The sequence below is a fragment of the Candoia aspera genome, chromosome 6, assembly GCF_035149785.1.
Source record: "Candoia aspera isolate rCanAsp1 chromosome 6, rCanAsp1.hap2, whole genome shotgun sequence".
NCBI lineage: Eukaryota > Metazoa > Chordata > Lepidosauria > Squamata > Boidae > Candoia > Candoia aspera.
In genome coordinates, this window is record NC_086158.1 from 17,518,030 (window position 1) to 17,536,737 (window position 18,708).

At 38.1% G+C, this 18,708-nt stretch overlaps 1 protein-coding gene across 1 annotated transcript in view; it reads left to right on the forward strand.

Annotated features, from left to right (window-relative positions):
- WDR49 (WD repeat domain 49) overlaps positions 1-14,011 on the forward strand; it is a 95,769-nt gene extending 81,758 nt beyond the window's left edge. Inside the window, exons 16-18 of the mRNA XM_063306815.1 lie at positions 10,172-10,278; positions 11,447-11,593; positions 13,848-14,011. Of these exons, the coding sequence (XP_063162885.1) occupies positions 10,172-10,278; positions 11,447-11,593; positions 13,848-13,993 (400 nt within the window). The 3' untranslated portion in view covers positions 13,994-14,011. The remainder of the gene's footprint in view (positions 1-10,171; positions 10,279-11,446; positions 11,594-13,847) is intronic.
- The last annotated feature ends 4,697 nt before the right edge of the window (positions 14,012-18,708 follow it).

Consider the following 18,708-nt stretch of genomic DNA (forward strand, 5'->3'; position numbering starts at 1 on the left):
TATGAGCCAGGGCAAATTGGATGAGGTTATTGGTGAGATGTCAAGATTAAAGATAGACATTTTGGGCATCAGTGAACTGAAATGTACTGGAATGAGCCACTTCACATCAGATGACCACCAGATCTACTACTGTGGACAAGAAGACCACAGAAGAAATGGAGTAGCCTTCATAATTAATAGTAAAGTGGCTAAGGCAGTGCTTGGATACAATTTAAGAAACGATAGAATGATCTCAATTTGAATTCAGGGCAAGCCATCTAACATCACAGTGATCAAATATACACCCTAACCACAGATGCTGAAGAAGCTGAAGTAGATCAGTTCTATGAGGATCTGCAGCACCTACTGGACAACACGCCTAAAAGAGATGTTATTTTCATCACGGGAGACTGGAATGCTAAGGTGGGCAGTCAAATGACACCTGGAATTACAGGTAAGCATGGCCTGGGAGAACAAAACGAAGCAGGACATAGGCTGATAGAATTTTGCCAAGACAACTCACTCTGCATAACAAACACTCTCTTCCAACAACCTAAGAGACAGCTTTATACATGGACTTCACCAGATGGACAACACTGAAATCAGATTGACTACATCCTTTGCAGCCAAAGGTGGTGGACATCTATACAGTCAGTAAAAACAAGACCCGGAGCTGACTGTAGTTCAGATCACGAACTTCTTATTGCACAATTTAGGATCAGACTAAAGAGATTAGGGAAGACCCACAGATCAGCTAGATATGAGCTCACTAATATTCCTAAGGAATATGCAGTGGAGGTGAGGAATAGATTTAAGGGACTGGACTTAGTAGATAGGGTCCCGGAAGAACTTTGGACAGATGTTTGCAACATTGTTCAGAAGGCGGCAAAAAACTACATCCCAAAGAAAGAGAAAACCAAGAAGGCAAAATGGCTGTCTGCTGAGACACTAGAAGTAGCCCAAGAAAGAAGAAAAGCAAAATGCAACAGTGATAGGGGGAGATATGCCCAATTAAATGCAAAATTCCAGAGGTTAGCCAGAAGAGACAAGGAATTATTTTTAGTTTGAACATTCTTTAGTGTTTTCCTTTTTTGGTATGGGTATATATGTTGATTTTTTCCAATCTGATGGCCATTCTTGTGTTTTCCAAATTTGCTGGCATATAGCATGTATCACCTTGACAGCATCATCTCACAAGATTTTGAACAATTCAGCTGGGATACCATCGTCTCCTGCTGCCTTGTTATTAGCAATGCTTCTTAAGGCCCATTCAACCTCACTCTTCAGGATGTCTGGCTCTAACTTACTGACCACATTGCCAAACCTATCCCCGATATTGTTATCCTTCCTATACAGGTCTTCTGTATATTCTTGCCACCTTTTCTTGATCTCTTCTTCTTCTGTTAGGTCCTTGCCATCTTTGTTTTTGATCATACCCATTTTTGCCTGGAATTTACCCCCGATGTTTCTAATTTTCTGGAAGAGGTCTCTTGTCCTTCCTATTCTATTGTCTTCTTCCACTTCTGCGCATTGCTTGTTTAAAAATAATTCCTTGTCTCTTCTGGCTAACCTCTGAAATTTTGCATTTAATTGGGCATATCTCCCCCTATCACTGTTGCCTTTTGCTTTCCTTCTTTCTTGGGCTACTTCTAGTGTCTCAGCAGACAGCCATTTTGCCTTCTTGGTTTTCTCTTTCTTTGGGATGTAGTTTGTTGCTGCCTCCTGAACAATGTTGCAAACATCTGTCCAAAGTTCTTCCGGGACCCTATCTACTAAGTCCAGTCCCTTAAATCTATTCTTCACCTTCACTGCATATTCCTTAGGAATATTAGTGAGCTCATATCTAGCTGATCTGTGGGTCTTCCCTAATCTGTTTAGTCTGATCCTAAATTGTGCAATAAGAAGTTCGTGATCTGAACTACAGTCAGCTCCGGGTCTTGTTTTTACTGACTGTATAGATGTCCACCACCTTTGGCTGCAAAGGATGTAGTCAATCTGATTTCAGTGTTGTCCATCTGGTGAAGTCCATGTATAAAGCTGTCTCTTAGGTTGTTGGAAGAGAGTGTTTGTTATGCAGAGTGAGTTGTCTTGGCAAAATTCTATCAGCCTATGTCCTGCTTCGTTTTGTTCTCCCAGGTCATGCTTACCTGTAATTCCAGGTGTCATCTGACTGCCCACCTTAGCATTCCAGTCTCCCGTGATGAAAATAACATCTCTTTTAGGCGTATTGTCCAGTAGGTGCTGCAGATCCTCATAGAACTGATCTACTTCAGCTTCTTCAGCATCTGTGGTTGGGGTGTATATTTGATCACTGTGATGTTAGATGGCTTGCCCTGAATTCAAATTGAGATCATTCTATCGTTTCTTGGGTTGTATCCAAGCACTGCTTTAGCCACTTTACTATTAATTATGAAGGATACTCCATTTCTTCTGTGGTCTTCTTGTTCACAGTAGTAGATCTGGTGGTCATCTGATGTGAAGTGGCCCATTCCAGTACATTTCAGTTCACTGATGCCCAAAATGTCTATCTTTAATCTTGACATCTCACCAATAACCTCATCCAATTTGCCCTGGCTCATAGATCTTACATTCCAGGTTCCAATGGTGTGTTGATCCTTAGAACATCGGATTCGCCGTTCACCACCAGCACCGTCAGCCGCTAGCCGTCCTTTCGGCTTTGAGCTAGCTGCATCATCACATCTGGGGCTAGTTGAACTCATCCTCTGTTCCTCCCCAGTAGCATTTTGACCATCTTCCAACCTGGGAGTCTCATCTTCCAATGGTATACCGACATGTCTCTGGTTGTACTGATCCATTTAGTTTTCACGGTAAGAATACTGGGGTGGGTTGCCATTACCTTCCCCAGGGATTGCATTTGGTCTGACCTCTCTGTCATGACCTTCCCGTCTTGGGTGGCCCTTCACGGTTTAGCTCATGGCATCATTGAGGTGCTCATGCTCCAGCACCATGACATGGTAATGATCCTTTGCTGAAGAATTGCAGTGTTACAAGGCAGGAAGATGTTGTCCAAAGCTACATTGCCCTGTCCATCCAACTGGACATGTATGATTGTGAGTTCAATTAGAATTCTGATATTTTCAAATTAGAGGTGAGCCAAAATTACTCAGAAAACATTTTTTAGAAAAATACATCTAAGTTTTTTCTTCATTTTCTCATAGCTGAAGGGAAGCCTTCCATAGCTTGACACCTTCTATATCTGTTGGGATTGTAATTCCCAGAATTCTTTTGGCCATACTAATGGGAAATTTGGATGTTGCAGCTGGAATACAACTAGAGGATGTTGTTAGTTTTTTTTTATCCTTATAATTAATTAATTAATTAACTTTAATTGTGGCTGATGCCATTTATCTCCCATTTGTCTCTGGGATATTCAGCAGTAATTTCATCCACACTTTCTAATATTTCCATTTCCATCTATGATGAAGACTATTGCAAGGCCATTTGCACACAGCTCTGGGGGAACAGATTTAATAACTTATAGAATAAATGTGCTAGATCAGACCAAAAGCCTATATAGTATAGCTAAATAGTTTATGATGCAGTTTATTTCCTTTGGAAGCCAACCAATTGCATCCAAAAAGCTCATAAACTGGACATGTTTGATATCAACTTTATGTCATCTGTGGTCTGCTTACCAACATAGATGCCAGGATAGATACATTTTCCAAGTAATCCAGCATTGTCCCTCTGGTGGGAGGAGATGGGTGGTGACAAATTTGATTTAAAATAAAAATAAAATAAAATTGTCTACAGTGACTGGCAACATCATTCATGAATCTCAAGCAAAGGGCTTTCTCTACTACCTGATCATTTTAATTGAAAATGCCAAGAACTGAACTTGGAATCTTCTATGTACAAAGCACAGACTATTTAATTGAGTTATGATCCCTGCCAAAGTATATTTCAGCTGTAGTTAATCACTGCATAGTGCATGGGCTCTTTAGTTTCTGCCAGTTTTCGATATGTTCAGATTAAATTTAGTGGTTGAAGATTCAGATAAGGTAGGAGAAGATGGATGGAGCTGCATGGGAATCAATATATGGATTGGGATTTGTAAAAAATATACAGTAGATTTCATTACAAGCAAGTCTACATCCTATCTTCCTCCCTTCCTCCCTCCTTTTCCTTTTCCTTTTCCCCTGCCATGTGGCCTGTTACACATTCCATTAGAACTCTGTGCTACTTTTGAACCAAAAAAGCCGGTGTACCAATGGATAAGTATGTGTACCCAGCCTATACCTAGAATTTATGATGATTGGAGAAGATTCTTAAACAAAAGATAGAGCTGTAAGTAGACATACCCAAACTGAATTCGAAGATTTTGTGTCCAGATCAGCTTCCATAATGGCTACTACTGGAGCTGGAACTTAAACAGAGGTCCTAGAATGCAGGAGGTAGAAAGCTCAGCGGTCTTATCCAAAATGGAAAATCTAGGGTTCTGCTATTTATACTTGACTAAACCAGACGTTTGTACAATATGCTTCTCTTGTCTAGCTATTTCATAGTTTGTGGATGTGCATGAAATAGAACATAGGTGTTGTTTCAAAACTGAAACAAACATACCAGATGTACCATAATTTGGCACAAACCATCCCCAGAAAAAGTTGTTCCAGCTTTTGGCCAAAACAAAATCTAGTGGGATCATGGAATCAATTTATGGGTCAAGTAAGTTAAAGCTGCTGCATGTCACATTCTCTCCCCTCCTTGTCCACATCATTATATATCCCACCAAATCACCCAACCCCTTATTGTCCCAGCTCTTTCCCTCCTCTTCCCTCAGCAGATGTACTTGGCTCTTTCCCTCTCTCTACACCCCCTGAACACTATCTGCTGAGAACAACTGTGTTGGTCCATATCTAGACCCAATATGCATCTTTGGTTTGGACATGAGCTACTCAAGTGGTTTGTGCACAAATCATTTTGCACACCCCTAATGAAGCTATAGCAATGACAGGTGTCTGGGTGTGCTTGAATCCTATGCCATTTATCCAGAACTAAATGGAAGGCTCATAATTCAACTCTTTTTTTTTTTAAAGGGGTAAACCATCTCTAAGTGTTAGAGAATTCACTTTGTAGCCAAAAGTCTGAGATGTAAGCCCTGGCATCTCTGCTTTTTTAGAAAAAAAATGTAGTAAGTCATGCTGCAAATTATATTGCTACTGGGTACAATTATGAGACTATAGGCTTTCATTTTTCTGTGTTCCAAATAAACAACTTGATATAAATTGCATGCAGATGTGCACACAAGATAGCTAAGAGCATGAATGGAAACCTGGCCTTAATGACGCGATGGCTTCATTATTCTTGCTTTTATGAGAAACATGTTCCTATTTGTATTTGCCTGGATGTAAACAGAACTCCCCACACAGTTAAGAAACCTGAATAAACAGCTATTCATTAGTACAGAGATGTACATTCAGGGGATACAGATAGAAGCCTCCTTCAGAACCTGCTGCAAGGGAGGATGGGACATGTAAGGTAGGACTACTGCATATAAATCAGAGGTGCATGATCTGAGGGTCCAGAGCTCAGTTCAGCTCCTGAAAGGCTTAGGTGCAGTCTCTAAAAGTTGTAATCAAAAGAGGGAATTTTTTATACACATGACTGGAACATAATTGTACAAACTATATTTAACTTTAATTAAGTTTAAGTGTGAATGAAATACAATCACATTTGGCTTTCACCCTGGCTCTATCCATTACTTTTGGGAGTTGAGCCTCAAGCATGCCACTCCAAGTCAACAGTTGTGGGCCCCCACCTAGATCTAGCCTTCTGATTATAAAAGTACCTGAGCATAATCACTCACTAGGTTAGTGCCCTCTGGTCACAAATTCACCCCCCAAAGTAGTTGCATCTGCTATGAAAACCCCCTGTGTGGCACACAGGGTCTTATGGCAGTTTATTATTCATGAAGAATTCTGTAAATTCAGCTTGCATGAGTGAGTAGAGCAACAATGCCAACTTTTGTATAAATGTTGTGGTTTATGTACTGGTACCAAATATCATGGTCGGGAAGTGATGTTTCTTCTTTGGAAACAGTAATATTTTTTAGGACTGCCAGGAAGGGAATGGAGATCTGAAGATGTCTCTGCAAAATCAGAGCCAATGATTGTGGCAAAGACCAAAGAACTGGCGAGTAGACTTGTTCTTTGAAATTTCTCCAGATAAGGAGAGGATGGGAGATCACCCACATATGCTCCTGATGGCTGCTTCTCATGAGAACACCACAGGAAAGCAGTCTTCCATGGCTTTGAGTGCCAGGAGACAGCAGGACCAGCTATCTTGCTCACAACTGTGGCGGAATGTCCTGACAATCAGGAACCACACAGAGATGAGGAATAGGTCTCTAGTGTTTTATTACTGCTACAGTAGACAGAAAATCCTAACAAACTGAAGAAGCGTGAGAAAACCCAGACAGATAAACCCTAAATGTCAAGGCAGGTCTGTTCTGTGTCTCTTTGAATGACAGCTCAAATTCTCTCTACTACGCATGCATTTTCCTGCTTGGATAGGGGCCCCCTCCTGCTCATCATCAGTGCTCATGACATGGAGCCTTTTAAAGGGCACTAAGTTTCCAAACTTCACTTTCTAATCCCTTTTGGAAATTGCCTATTGACCATCTTAAAGCTATTAGAGACCTTCAGAATGACAAGTCTGACAAGCCACCAGGTGAGTTTAACTTCAACTCTGAACAAAAGAAAAAATAATTACAAGCTTAAGAACTTTAAAACATTGAAATAAACACAAAAAGCTAAATAAGATCTTGATCTAAAAAAGTTACAAACCTATTAAGTGTCCAGTTAAATTTGTAATATTGATTTTTACTATAAGATTTCCCAGCTTCTTGTGGGAACCAGAGATATTTTGGCTATCTTGGTTCATAACAAAGATAAGCGACTTTATTATTTTACAAATTGGACACTAGAGGGGACTAAAGAATCTAAGTAGAAGGGAAAAAAAATAGAAGCCAGCTATTGGAGTTGATTAACTGGGACTTACAAAATGACACAAAATGTCATAATATTGGAAATATTAAAGGAGATTTTTGAAGAATGGAGTCAGAAATTAATAGCTACAATACCAACAGTGTCAGTAATGATGTCTAATTGGATGCATTATGTCCAAAATATGTCAATGAGAAAATGACAGATGTGGAGCAACTTTTATTTGACAAGACAGAGAAAGTACCAAAAGTGGAACTACAAATGACAGGCCAAGAGAATGATTTGGAAAAGCACACTTTACTGGATATACAAAAGAAATTGGCTGATGTTTTAAAAATTAAAAGGGAAATACAAATGATAAACCAAGAGAATGACCTGGAAAATGTTTTCTTACTGGATCTACAAAAGAGGCTTGTTAAACCCTTGAAGAACTCTGTGCAATGGGATAAAGAAGGATTGAAGAGAAATCAAATCCTACAACAATATTTGAATGACTAAAGATTAAGACAGTTAGAAGTAAATGGAAGGAATATAAAGTTGGTTTATTTGATCATGGTTAAAATAACACATTTATTTGCACAGTTCTGGCAACCCTTTATGGATTTTTTGCTGGAACCAGGATTGAAAAGTTGATATTTTTTGGATTTGCTTATAGATAAGGAATGAGATATGGGATGAAGAGATATCTGTCTGTAACCTTATAGGGGGTGAAGAATTACTAAATTTGTTTATATTTGTTGTAATGAAGATTGGAAGTCACTTCTTTATATATTTCTTTTATTTCTTATCATATTCTTTCTTTTCTCTTTTCTCTTTCTCTTTTTTCTTGCACTTTGTATTCTTTCATACTATTCTTGTTTCTTCAAGTTGAGTTTGTATTGATTTTTACTAGTGTAGTCAAATTCTTCATCCTTAATAAAAATTATATGCAAAGAAAGAGGAAACAGTGGTATTTTTTTAAAGCTTGGTATATATACAGATAGATGGAGAACAATGTTTATCTGGCCCAATGTCATCCATGGGTGAAGGTATACTTGAAGCTGAGCCTCCCAGTTCCTAAAGTAGCATCTTAACCATCATACTACATTGGCTCTAACTTTCTATCTTAAATTATACAGATTCTGGTTCCTGTTCTGGGCCAAAACTTAGTTAATTCATTCAATTTATTTAGGTATATCTTTGAAAGTATGTTGTGAGGCAAATAACTATAGAACACACTAAGCCCAATCAGCTACTAACACAGTTAAATCATGGTATCCCATGAGCTCTTGCACCTGGAGAGAACTGGCAAGGTTTCATCACATCATTAGCTTCTTTTCCATTAGCCTAATGGGGAGCAGTAGGCATGGCTTGGCCACTGTGGCTAGTCAGTGTTTGGGTAGTGTGCTGTATATTGAGTTCTGGCAATAAGCAATGAGTTCCATAATGAAGATTCTCACCATTCTTTCTGTCCTTCTTCCAGTAAGATTAGGAGTGCAAAAAGAAGAGCACTAACTTAGTTTGTGTTCCCACAACACAGCTGTTTGGAGTTAGTTTAACCTGTGCGTGACTGAGACTGTTTTGAGCTATAATTTAATTCCATGATAATTAAGTGACTGGATCAATTTATCCCTTTTTGGTGTCCTCATGATGGATTAATCCCCACATCAACTCACTGAAATGTGTGGTGGAACAGGGCTTCTAATATTACAATGGGAGTAGACTCATTCATTCATGCAACCAAGCAATTGTTTTATTCAAATCTTATAGCTAAACATGGATAGATTTCGAGAACTCTTTTTAAAAAGAAGATCCTGAGTATAGTCACATCAAAAATTCTAATTCAGAACAAACCTACACATCATAGTCAACCAGATTAACAGCTCTTTTATTGATAGGAAAAGCTGCTGCCAAGGCTTCCAGGCTACTGCGAGATGAGATGAGAAGAGATGGGACAGTGATTAATCTTTCCCCTATCTATTTTTCCCCCTTTATTTCAAATGGTCCCTTTCGTTTTCATCCTTCAGGGTTCTGAAAATATGTTTGCAAGGGCAAGCATGTGTTTCAAATTCAACAGGCAGATAATCCACTTGGGGAGCAATTTGGAACAGCAACACAGCAAGATGGCAATAAGGTTAAAAACTGTGCCCGCCTCCAGATATACCCTTTCATTAAAAAGCAGACATACTGTTCTGCTATTGTTATAATTGATTAAAAACTCTACCTTTAACTGATTTGATGGAAACTGATTGTAAAACATCAGGTTCAGTTTTTTTTTTTTTTTTGTTCTTTTGGAGTGCTTGAAGGTTGTGTAAAACCATTTGACAAATTAATAAGCAAAAGCCACTGCTTATATTTAAAACAGCAGAAATTTATACCTTGAGTGTTTTTAAATTGCTGACTTATTGCAAGACAAAATGAAATGTTTTTGCTCAGTTATTGTGATGTGTGGGTTTTAAACAAACTAAAAAATGTTTTAAACATAATTAGAAAGAAACAGTAAACTCACACAGTCTTCCAATTAAATTATACAATTGAAGATGTATTAACTTACTACTACAACCTTTTGCACATTAATCCAGGAAAAAAAAATCTCATTGAAATGAATGGGGATTTGACTTCCAAATAAAATACTCCAGAAATGGCTTGGCAATCCAATTAAAGCTTTGCTTTGCTTTGCTTTGCTTTGCTTTGCTTTGCTTTGCTTTGCTTTGCTTTGCTTTGCTTTGCTTTGCTTTGCTTTGCTTTGCTTTGCTGTTTGTGTGTGTGTGTTTGCATTTATGTTACACACACACATAAATAAAATAGCAGGCTCTTTTATGAATCTCTCTTGAAATCCCTTGGTTTTCCTACTTTGCAGTTGGCTTTGGAATGAATGATATCCTATTCCAAATTCAACTTCTCATCTTGAAGGCTTTTGATTGACTATCATAAACATCTCAGAGTTGGCGCCATGAAGCATTTTGTTTTGTCGTTTCGCTTGAGGCATTCATTTGATTCATTCAGCCCTATTGAACCGACCAAGAGGAATGGATAGCAAGGTCCACTTCAGGGCAAACTTTCCATTTGCCCTGTAATCCTATCACTCTATTACCTTGTCTTGTTAACTGTGAATGGTAGGCACATCTTCAAAACTCTTGCTCCTTTGTACAAAAAAACCCAGTTTAAACAAAACAAGATCGAAATTTAAACAACCCTATCGAAATAACCTTTCATTTTGTTTCCTATTTCTATCCATCTAGAGAAAGTAATATATGGGAGAACACAATACTGGGAAAAAAATACCAAGAGAGAAAAACTCAGGAAGGAAGAAAATACACTCTTTGTACTAGAATGACTGGGATAAAGCCAACAGGTATGCTATATTCATTGTCAGCAACATTTAGGCATTATTACACATTTCCATATATACCTTACCATTGTAGATGTACACTGCTATCATCATTTATTTTGGGGAATACATCCGGTCTACAAGGAAGTTAATACAGAAAGCTGTGGAAAATATTGGAGAAGCAATGGCAGGTTGGAACCTCTGAACTTGTCATGCTTGGTAAACCAGGCTGGGACCCACATAAGCCCAGAAGTGGATTGCTTCTGGTTCCTTTAGCAATGTCCTACCATACTTCCTCACTGTCAGCCCCCTTGTCTTTGAGTCTAAGTTTAGGACATAGGCACAATATTTTTGGTAACTTTGAGGGTTGCAGTGGGTAGAATGATGATGTGAAATGGACAGAGCCAGAAGATAGAAAGAGTGGGATTGGGATTTCCAATTGTTTTTCTTTTCTAATGTGGCTGGTTTTCTTCTTTTTCTCTTCTTCCTCCTCTTTTTTTAAAGCTACATTGAACCTACTTTAGGGCTTATGTTACAATTTTTGTGTGCTTTCTGCCTCAAAATGGAGGGGAAAAACCCCACCTGCCAACTTGTATATGTTTGATATTCAAAGGAGTTTTGGGGGCCACAGAAAAGGTGTTTAAGGACACAGTGCCTGGCCTTGAATTACAGTAGAGGAGAGAGATGGAGTCTGTGACTGGAAGGTGATTGAACGTGCCAGCAGCAAATTTTATGACATGCTGGACTTCAGGCCAGATATAGGATTTATACAGATTTCTTGGAAGAGTGGCCATTTAATTAAAATTATGGGGTGTTTTTTTTAAAGGATAAATTTATGAGCTGTTGCTGGCCAACCTATAAAAATTGTTAGTGTTTTCTTGCATATATTGCCAATATTGTTTCTGCCATTCCCAAGCCTGAACCCAGACTTGAGGGGGTCCAGATAATTGTCTTCATCCAGGGCCCACTGTAACTGCTTCCCCAATACCTTCTCGACACCCTAGAAAGGGAGGTTTGGAGATTAGCTGATAGTTGTCCAGAATGACTGGTTGGAGATTGGACTCCTAAGGCTCTTCATCTGGCTTATCCAACTGTCTGAACATTCTCAGCCACACAAATGGCTTAGTAAGATTAAGTAATTTTACTTCAGCTGGAATTCTGCTTTTGGAATAATCCTTTGGTTCTTAACAAGTTGTATTTAGGTCACTGAGGATTGAAGCTCTGAAGGAGACAACAGATATAAATGAGCTTGACTTATTTTTGCACCCTGACAAATACTCTGGGGAGAAGTTAGCAGAGAAGTCTTCTAAATATTTAAAACTGCCTACTCTTTCAGCAAGTAAGTAGATACTCATTATATTCTCGTTACACTGACTCTCATAGGAGTGAGGCAAAAATTAATATCACTAGCTTATCTCTTTTAAAAAGAGAGAAAGATAATGGGGAGGTCTTGAATTTATTTATCTTTTATCTTAAAATTTTAATAAAGTTTAATTGAAAAAAATGAATTTATTGCATGACCTATGGGAGGCCTTTCAGGAATTAACAAACCTGGAAGACACAGGAAATCTGATCCAAAGCTATAAATGAAGTTTGCCATGTATCAAAGTCATCCAGCCCAGGCACTTTCAAAAACTCTAGTTGGTGTTCAAGCCTTGCACATTTATAACTGCATTAGAAGAACAGCAGGACAGGACTTACTGGTTTTATCCTTTCCATCATGTTTTGCTACCCTCTACGTAATTTATCTTTTATTACATTTACATCTTGTCTTTCCTCTGGATAGAAGTTGACAGCCTTATTGAGACTGTGAGAATGGGTGTTAATTTTAATTTTTTTTTTTTTTTTTTGGCTGTAAAGGGCATGTCTGGTAAATTAGGGTCCTGGAGTATGGCAAGAGAGGTGTGTGGGTGGGTGCATGGGGGAAGTGGTTCTTTAACCACTGTCACCCAGGATAAAGCTTAATGAAAACTTTATTAAAGTTTCAGAAAAGATTAAATACAAAATACAGAAAAGTTAGAATACAGAATTAAAGAAAAAAGACAGAGAAATGGGAGTTTCAGCTGTGATGTGGACAGATTTCTTCCTCACTTGTCCTAAACCATTCCTTAATATATTTTGTTCCCACCATTCCATAATTGAAGAAGGCATCTTTATTTGCTAACATTCATCTCGATATCTTTCAACAGATTAAGCAGTGAAGAGGGGGCTTAATCAGATAAAAGAAGAGTTGCTTGGGGCTGTACAAATATGATCTGTGATTTTCCTTGGTGACCAAATAGTGTCTTTGGGGGCTACTTAATCCAAAAATATCCACGGCAAATATTAGAATAGAGAACCTTTATCATAAAGGCAGCATTCTTGCCAAGACCTGAGCTCATTCATAGATTGTCAATATGAATGGAATGGGTTTAGCAGTAAGACTATTTTCATATATCAACATCAGCACTTTTGATGGTAGAAGAAAAAAGGAAGTTGCCTCTTCAAGCTGTGTATTAAGAGACAACTGGGAATTAGGTAGAAAGTTCACTCAAAAACAAAAAAGAGAGTGAAACTGGAGCTTATGTTGATGATTCAGCATAAACCAAGAATAGCTCCTGCTCAGCTCCAGAAACCAATTAAAAAAAATTAAAAATAATCTTTTTGGAAGTCAGATCAATTTCCAAACAGCTTCTTGATTAGCTAGGTATATGATCTCAGTTGGCAAAATACTGTTATTAATCTTGCCAGACAATTGGATCTCTCCTTTTCCCCTGGAGCTTTTGATATAAAATGCTATTATTAAATTTATATGCAGCACTTCAGAATTTTCTCATTAATCCTTGAGAAAGTCCTATTTTTAGACAATGGAGAGAAGCCAGAATGAGGTAAACCCTAGTGTTAACTCTTTGGTTTAAGAAATTTGCAAGCATTATTTTGCTCAGAAGGGTGATCAATCCAGCATAACAATTAAAAAAAAATTGTAAGACACAATATTTGACAGATCTTGCTGACATTGTTGTATTGTTATGCATTTGTTTCTTTCACCAATTCCTCTTAGAAATATGTAGGCAAATGCAACACCCAAGTTGGGGAAAACAAAAGTGGTGTAATGTCTTAATGCCATTTAGTGTTATAGCCAAGTATTGACTTGAATTTTGACTCTCTGTCTAAGACTGTTACACTATACTAGAATCCAACATATCATTTTATGTTGGTTTTCTTAAATCCTCTTTCCCAAGGCCCCTCATGATGATTGGATTCACCACAGATCCAATACAGTGGTGTTACCAAGCTTCAGTGGGCTGTGGGCAAGAGAATTAATGGGAACCAATGCTTCCTATTGCTGCTTTAAGACTCAGTCTGAAATAAGGAGTCCCAAGTAAGGACTCAGCATGCTACTCTGAGAAGCCTTAGTGAACAGCTGGCATAATTCCATTTTTTTTTCTCAGTCACAGGCTTGGCAAAATAAAACAACATGTTGGAAAAGTAACAGTTATGTATGCTAAATAAATGATTGACCAGAAAATAGGATTTCTTGCTAACATATTTATCACAATCCTTTAAAATATATATTTGTTGAAATAAGGGTTTTGTTTCATTTGGTCTGATAGCTCTGAAAGCCGCATTTGATGAAAAGAACTTATTCCCCAAAGAAATTCTGGACCGTGAAAAAAGGTCAAGACAGCTGCAGGAGGAAATATGTCCCAAAGATAGGATAACAAGTGAGAGAAAGCAAGGGAAGTTGAAACGAAAATGAATCATCCGTGACCTCAAAAGGAAGGTAAGAATGAAGGATAATAGCCTTTGATACTGTGAGAGCTCCAACTTTTCTCTCCTTCCATTGAGAAAAAGGCAGACTGGAGAAGATGCTCAAATGAGAAAGGGATACAGGGTAAGTTCTGTAAAGAAAGGGTGAAGGCATTAGGAATGATCTAGCTTTTCTATGTAAAAATTGACACAGGACACTTTGCACACTGGAGCTGCACAAAGACCATAATGTCAATGAAGTAAAAACAGGTCAAAATGCAAGTTAATCAATAACTCTTAAAAGTTATTAGAAAGAATAAGCTTGCCTTTTCCCTTGAGGAGGAGCTGAGGATCTTTGTAATACTAATGGTGTTTATGATATAGCTAGATTAAGGCTTCAGGACATCTAGCTGCTGATGTTGCCATGCAGGAAAAGAAATTCAAAGCTGCAAAGACAGAATAACAATATGAACATGGAACAAACAAACAACAACAACAACAACAAACCCCATGAACATAGGAAAGTTCAACACAGTGAAAGATGAAATGAATCAACTACAGATTGACATCTTAGGCATCAGCTAATTGAAAAAGACTGAAATTGGACACTTTCAAGAAGATCATACTGTTTACTACTTAGCATTGTTTGACAAAGTGTCATCAAATCATTGTTGATTCTTAGTGACCACGTATCTAGATTTTCTCCATGACAATCTATCCCTAACCTGGTGTTTCAGGTCTTCCAATGATGTACCCATTGCCACCATAACTGAATCTATCCAGCTTGCTGCTGATCATCCTCTTTTCTTTCCTTCCACCTTTCCCAGCATTAGAGCCTTTTCCAGAGAGCTAGGTCTTTGCATAATGTACCCAAAGTGGGATAATTTGAGCCAGGCCATTTATGCCTTAAGTGAGATACTTGGGTTGATTTGTTTGCTGATTCTGTTTGGTTTGGTTTGGTATGGTTTTCTTGGCTGTCCATGGTATTCTTAGAAGTCTTCTCCAACACCAAAGTTCAAAAGTGTCAATACTTTTCCTATCCTGCTTCTTCAAACTCAAACCTTTGCTTCATAGAGTGAGACAATGTGCCCAATGTACCATTGTGTGCCCTTTTCTGATCTTTGTAAGTATAGACACATCATGGCATCTGAATATCTTTTCCAAGGCTTTTCCAAGGCTGCTGTACTGAGTGCTAGTCTGTGGGTGTATTTCTTGACTGCTTGTTCCTTATTGTGATGGTTGATCCTAAAAGGCAGAAGCTGTCTACCACTTCAATACATTCATTATCAATTCTAAGTCAGGTTATTGTACCTGTTGTTATTAGTTTAGTCTTTCTTATACTTAGTCCCATTTTTACCAGTATGATCGTGGACATTAATTACTTGACCTTGCAGATCCTTTGCATTTTCAGCTATTAGTGTCATCAGCATAGTGCAAATTATTGCTGTTCCTTCCTCCAGTTTTAAAACCACACTCATTTTCTTCCAATCCAGCTTTCCTTAAAAAATATTCAACATATAGATGGAAGAAATAAGGGGCTAATATACAGCCTTGTCTCACTCCTTGCCAACCTGGAGCTAGTCTGTTTCTCTATGTACATCCTGACCTGCATATAGGACAATGAGTTGTTTTGGGATTCCCTTTTTCTAAGCACATTCAAGAGCTTAATATGATTGTCAATACAGTAGAGAATATGTGGATTAAAATAGCAGGCAAACAAATAAAACTGATATTGTTGATGTCTACTATTGTCCACCCAGCCAAGATGGGGAGAAGATGTGGATGATGTGTTCCAAAAGCATGCTGCAGATCTTTCAAATATGCCTGAAATAGTAGTGCTATGGGACCTTAATAATTCTGACATCTTTTGAGATGAACTCTGCCAAGCATGATCTTTCTAGGAAATTCCTGACTTGTCTTGCTGACAGCTATCTTCTTTAGAGGGCTAGGAAGATATAGAGGATCAGCCATTATTGAGTTCCCAATAGAGGAACTAAGGTAAGGAAGTGAAAGTAGCAAGTACATTGGGGGGGGGATGATAATGCTGAGGTGCTTAATTATAATGGAAACTAAAGCAGCATGCAGTCAAACACATATCTTGCACTTCAAGAAAAGAAGGTTTTAATGAACTCCAGCATCTATTTATGATAAGTAGGATAGCGCAGGAGGAGAAGTAGGATAGGATAGATAACTCCGGCATATTCCTGATAAATAGGATAACATTAAATGAGAAAGTAATGAGAACAGGAAATAATGTGTCATCAGAAGAACTAAAGATCAGAATGAATTGAGGGTGGTGAAAGGTGTCGAGAAGTATGAAAAGACATACTTTAGGTACAAATTAAAAGAAAAAGAAAAAAATCAGAGTATCATTCAGTCAATGAAGATGGCAACTGTGCTGTCTCCAAGGGGATAATACAAGAAAAATGGAAATCATGGCATCACAATAAAAGTCCTGCCTCTTTGTTCATATGTGCAACATTGACACAGGTACAAAGGAGATGGAGCTTTGATTGTTGTGCTGTGACTGCCACCTTACCTATTTTGATTTCAACCCCCTACAGATGCTGTTGGATGGACAATGCTATCAGAAAACAAAGAAAAGGCAAAGCTATTTTGTTCAGTCTTCTCCAGCAAGAAAGGACATGTTCCACCAGGAAATTGTGAAGAGTGGGATTGAAGGTTATAAATTAGAATGATCACAGATTAACTCTTCTTTGAATGAGTTTAACTTTCCAAGGCCAAATGAACTGCACTGTAGTGTTCCAATGGAAACTGATAAACTTTTACCTAAGAGAAATCCTGGAAAACTGGGATGGCTAGATGGCTGGAAAAAAACAAATGTTCCTGTCTTCAAAAGGAGGATCCATGGAACTACAGACCGGTCAGTCTGGCATTGATACCTGTGGTTGCTGAGATTATTTGCTATGGCTTCCTAACATTTTCAATAAATCTTGCCTATCTGTAGCACTTAGATTATTGGAGGGCTTGCTTAAATGGTTCACTCCTAGCTGTGGGGTGAAGCCTGACCCCAGACTAATCTTACCTTGTTTTTTTGATCAGGTAGCTTCATTGATTGTTGAAATGCTGGAAATCTTGCATCTAAGTTTTAACAAAAGATAGACTGCATGCCATTTTGATTAGCAAGCTAATTAAGTGTTTGCTGATGGCAGGCCAAGTGGATATATAGCTGGCTTGAAATATCATACTCAAAGAATTTCAACAATAGTTCCTCGTCAAACTGGAATTAGGTATTAAGTGGGGTGCTTCAAGATTCAGTCTTGAGTCTTCTACTCTTCAATATTTTCATTAATGACTTGATTGAAATAGTGAAGGGAATGATTAATAAATAGAAGAGCTATTTAGAAGATGGCTAATATCCTAGAAGACAGAACTAAAATTTAAAAATGATTTTGATAGGTTACAGAAATGGGCTGAAACTAAAGGATGAAGCAGAGTTTCCAAATTATAGGAAGTAATAATTCCACTTCATTCTGTCTTGTCTTTACTTCACTGGGTATGTTCAAGCAGAAGTCAGATAGCCATCTGTCAAGAGATCCCTTAATTTGGGATCCTACACCAGGCAGGAGGTTGGACTAGGTGATCAAAAAAACTCTTTCTAACTTTATAGTTCTAAGACTGTCAGTGGGCCAGATGAAACAGACATATCACATAATAGTACGGAGAATTGTAACAAGGGCCAGTAGTTTGACTAAATGTAAAATAGCTTCCTATGTTACTAATCTACAGTGGTACCAATAATTAGGTCACTAACATATTTATATGCAAACTATGTCTCTTTTGTTCATTCGTTCACCAATATTAATAAGTTTGTGGAGAAACACTAATGACATCTTCAGTGTGAAAAGGGAGTGGGCCTTGCTCTCAGTTTATATACTGTGGTTTGTCCAGCTTGTGTTGGTGGGGGTGTTGTTCTCTCCAGACTTAACCATACTTTCAACTGGGAAACCGTGAGCATCCTAGACCAAGCCAAAACCAAAAACACCAGATAATTCCTGGAAGCCTGGCACTCAGACAAAGCAGCCATCAACAGGCACATAGAGGTAAACAACATTTACATATCATTCAAAAGGGACAATAGAAAAGCCAAAAGACCACTACACTCCCTTGCCAGCAATCAACACCCAGATATGCAAAAATCAACACTAGGATTAATACCAGATGAACCATCAAACAGCACAATACACCCCAATCAAGGAACTATTAACTCAGTCAATCAACCAAGCAGCAAACAGCCCAATCAAGGAACTTCCAAGGAGAGAACAACACCCCTACCAACACAAGCAGGGCAAGCCACGGTATACAGTATAAACTGAGAGCAAGGCCCACTCCCTCTTTGCACTGAAGATGTTGCCTAGTCTGGCAATGAAATGTCTGCAAGAAAACAACAAGGCTCAGAGAGCACCAAGGACTCCACAGTTCAACCCTGAGCTACAAATATTCACTTTGATTGGTAAACACTAATGAGCATCAAAGGAACCTTATTTTTCCTGGAATTGAGTTTTAAAGAAGTTCAGGTAAATACTAAAAACTATTTAATACAACATATAATTTTAGGTTCTCTTTTTGTTGTTGCTCAGATGATGTTCTAGCATTGCTAATGTTATTATTGCATTGTGGATTATTGAAAATCCAAAGAGATCATTAAAGAAAAAATGTCCTTAGAAGTATTCAAGTATGAAAGGAAGAAAACTTATTTTTTAT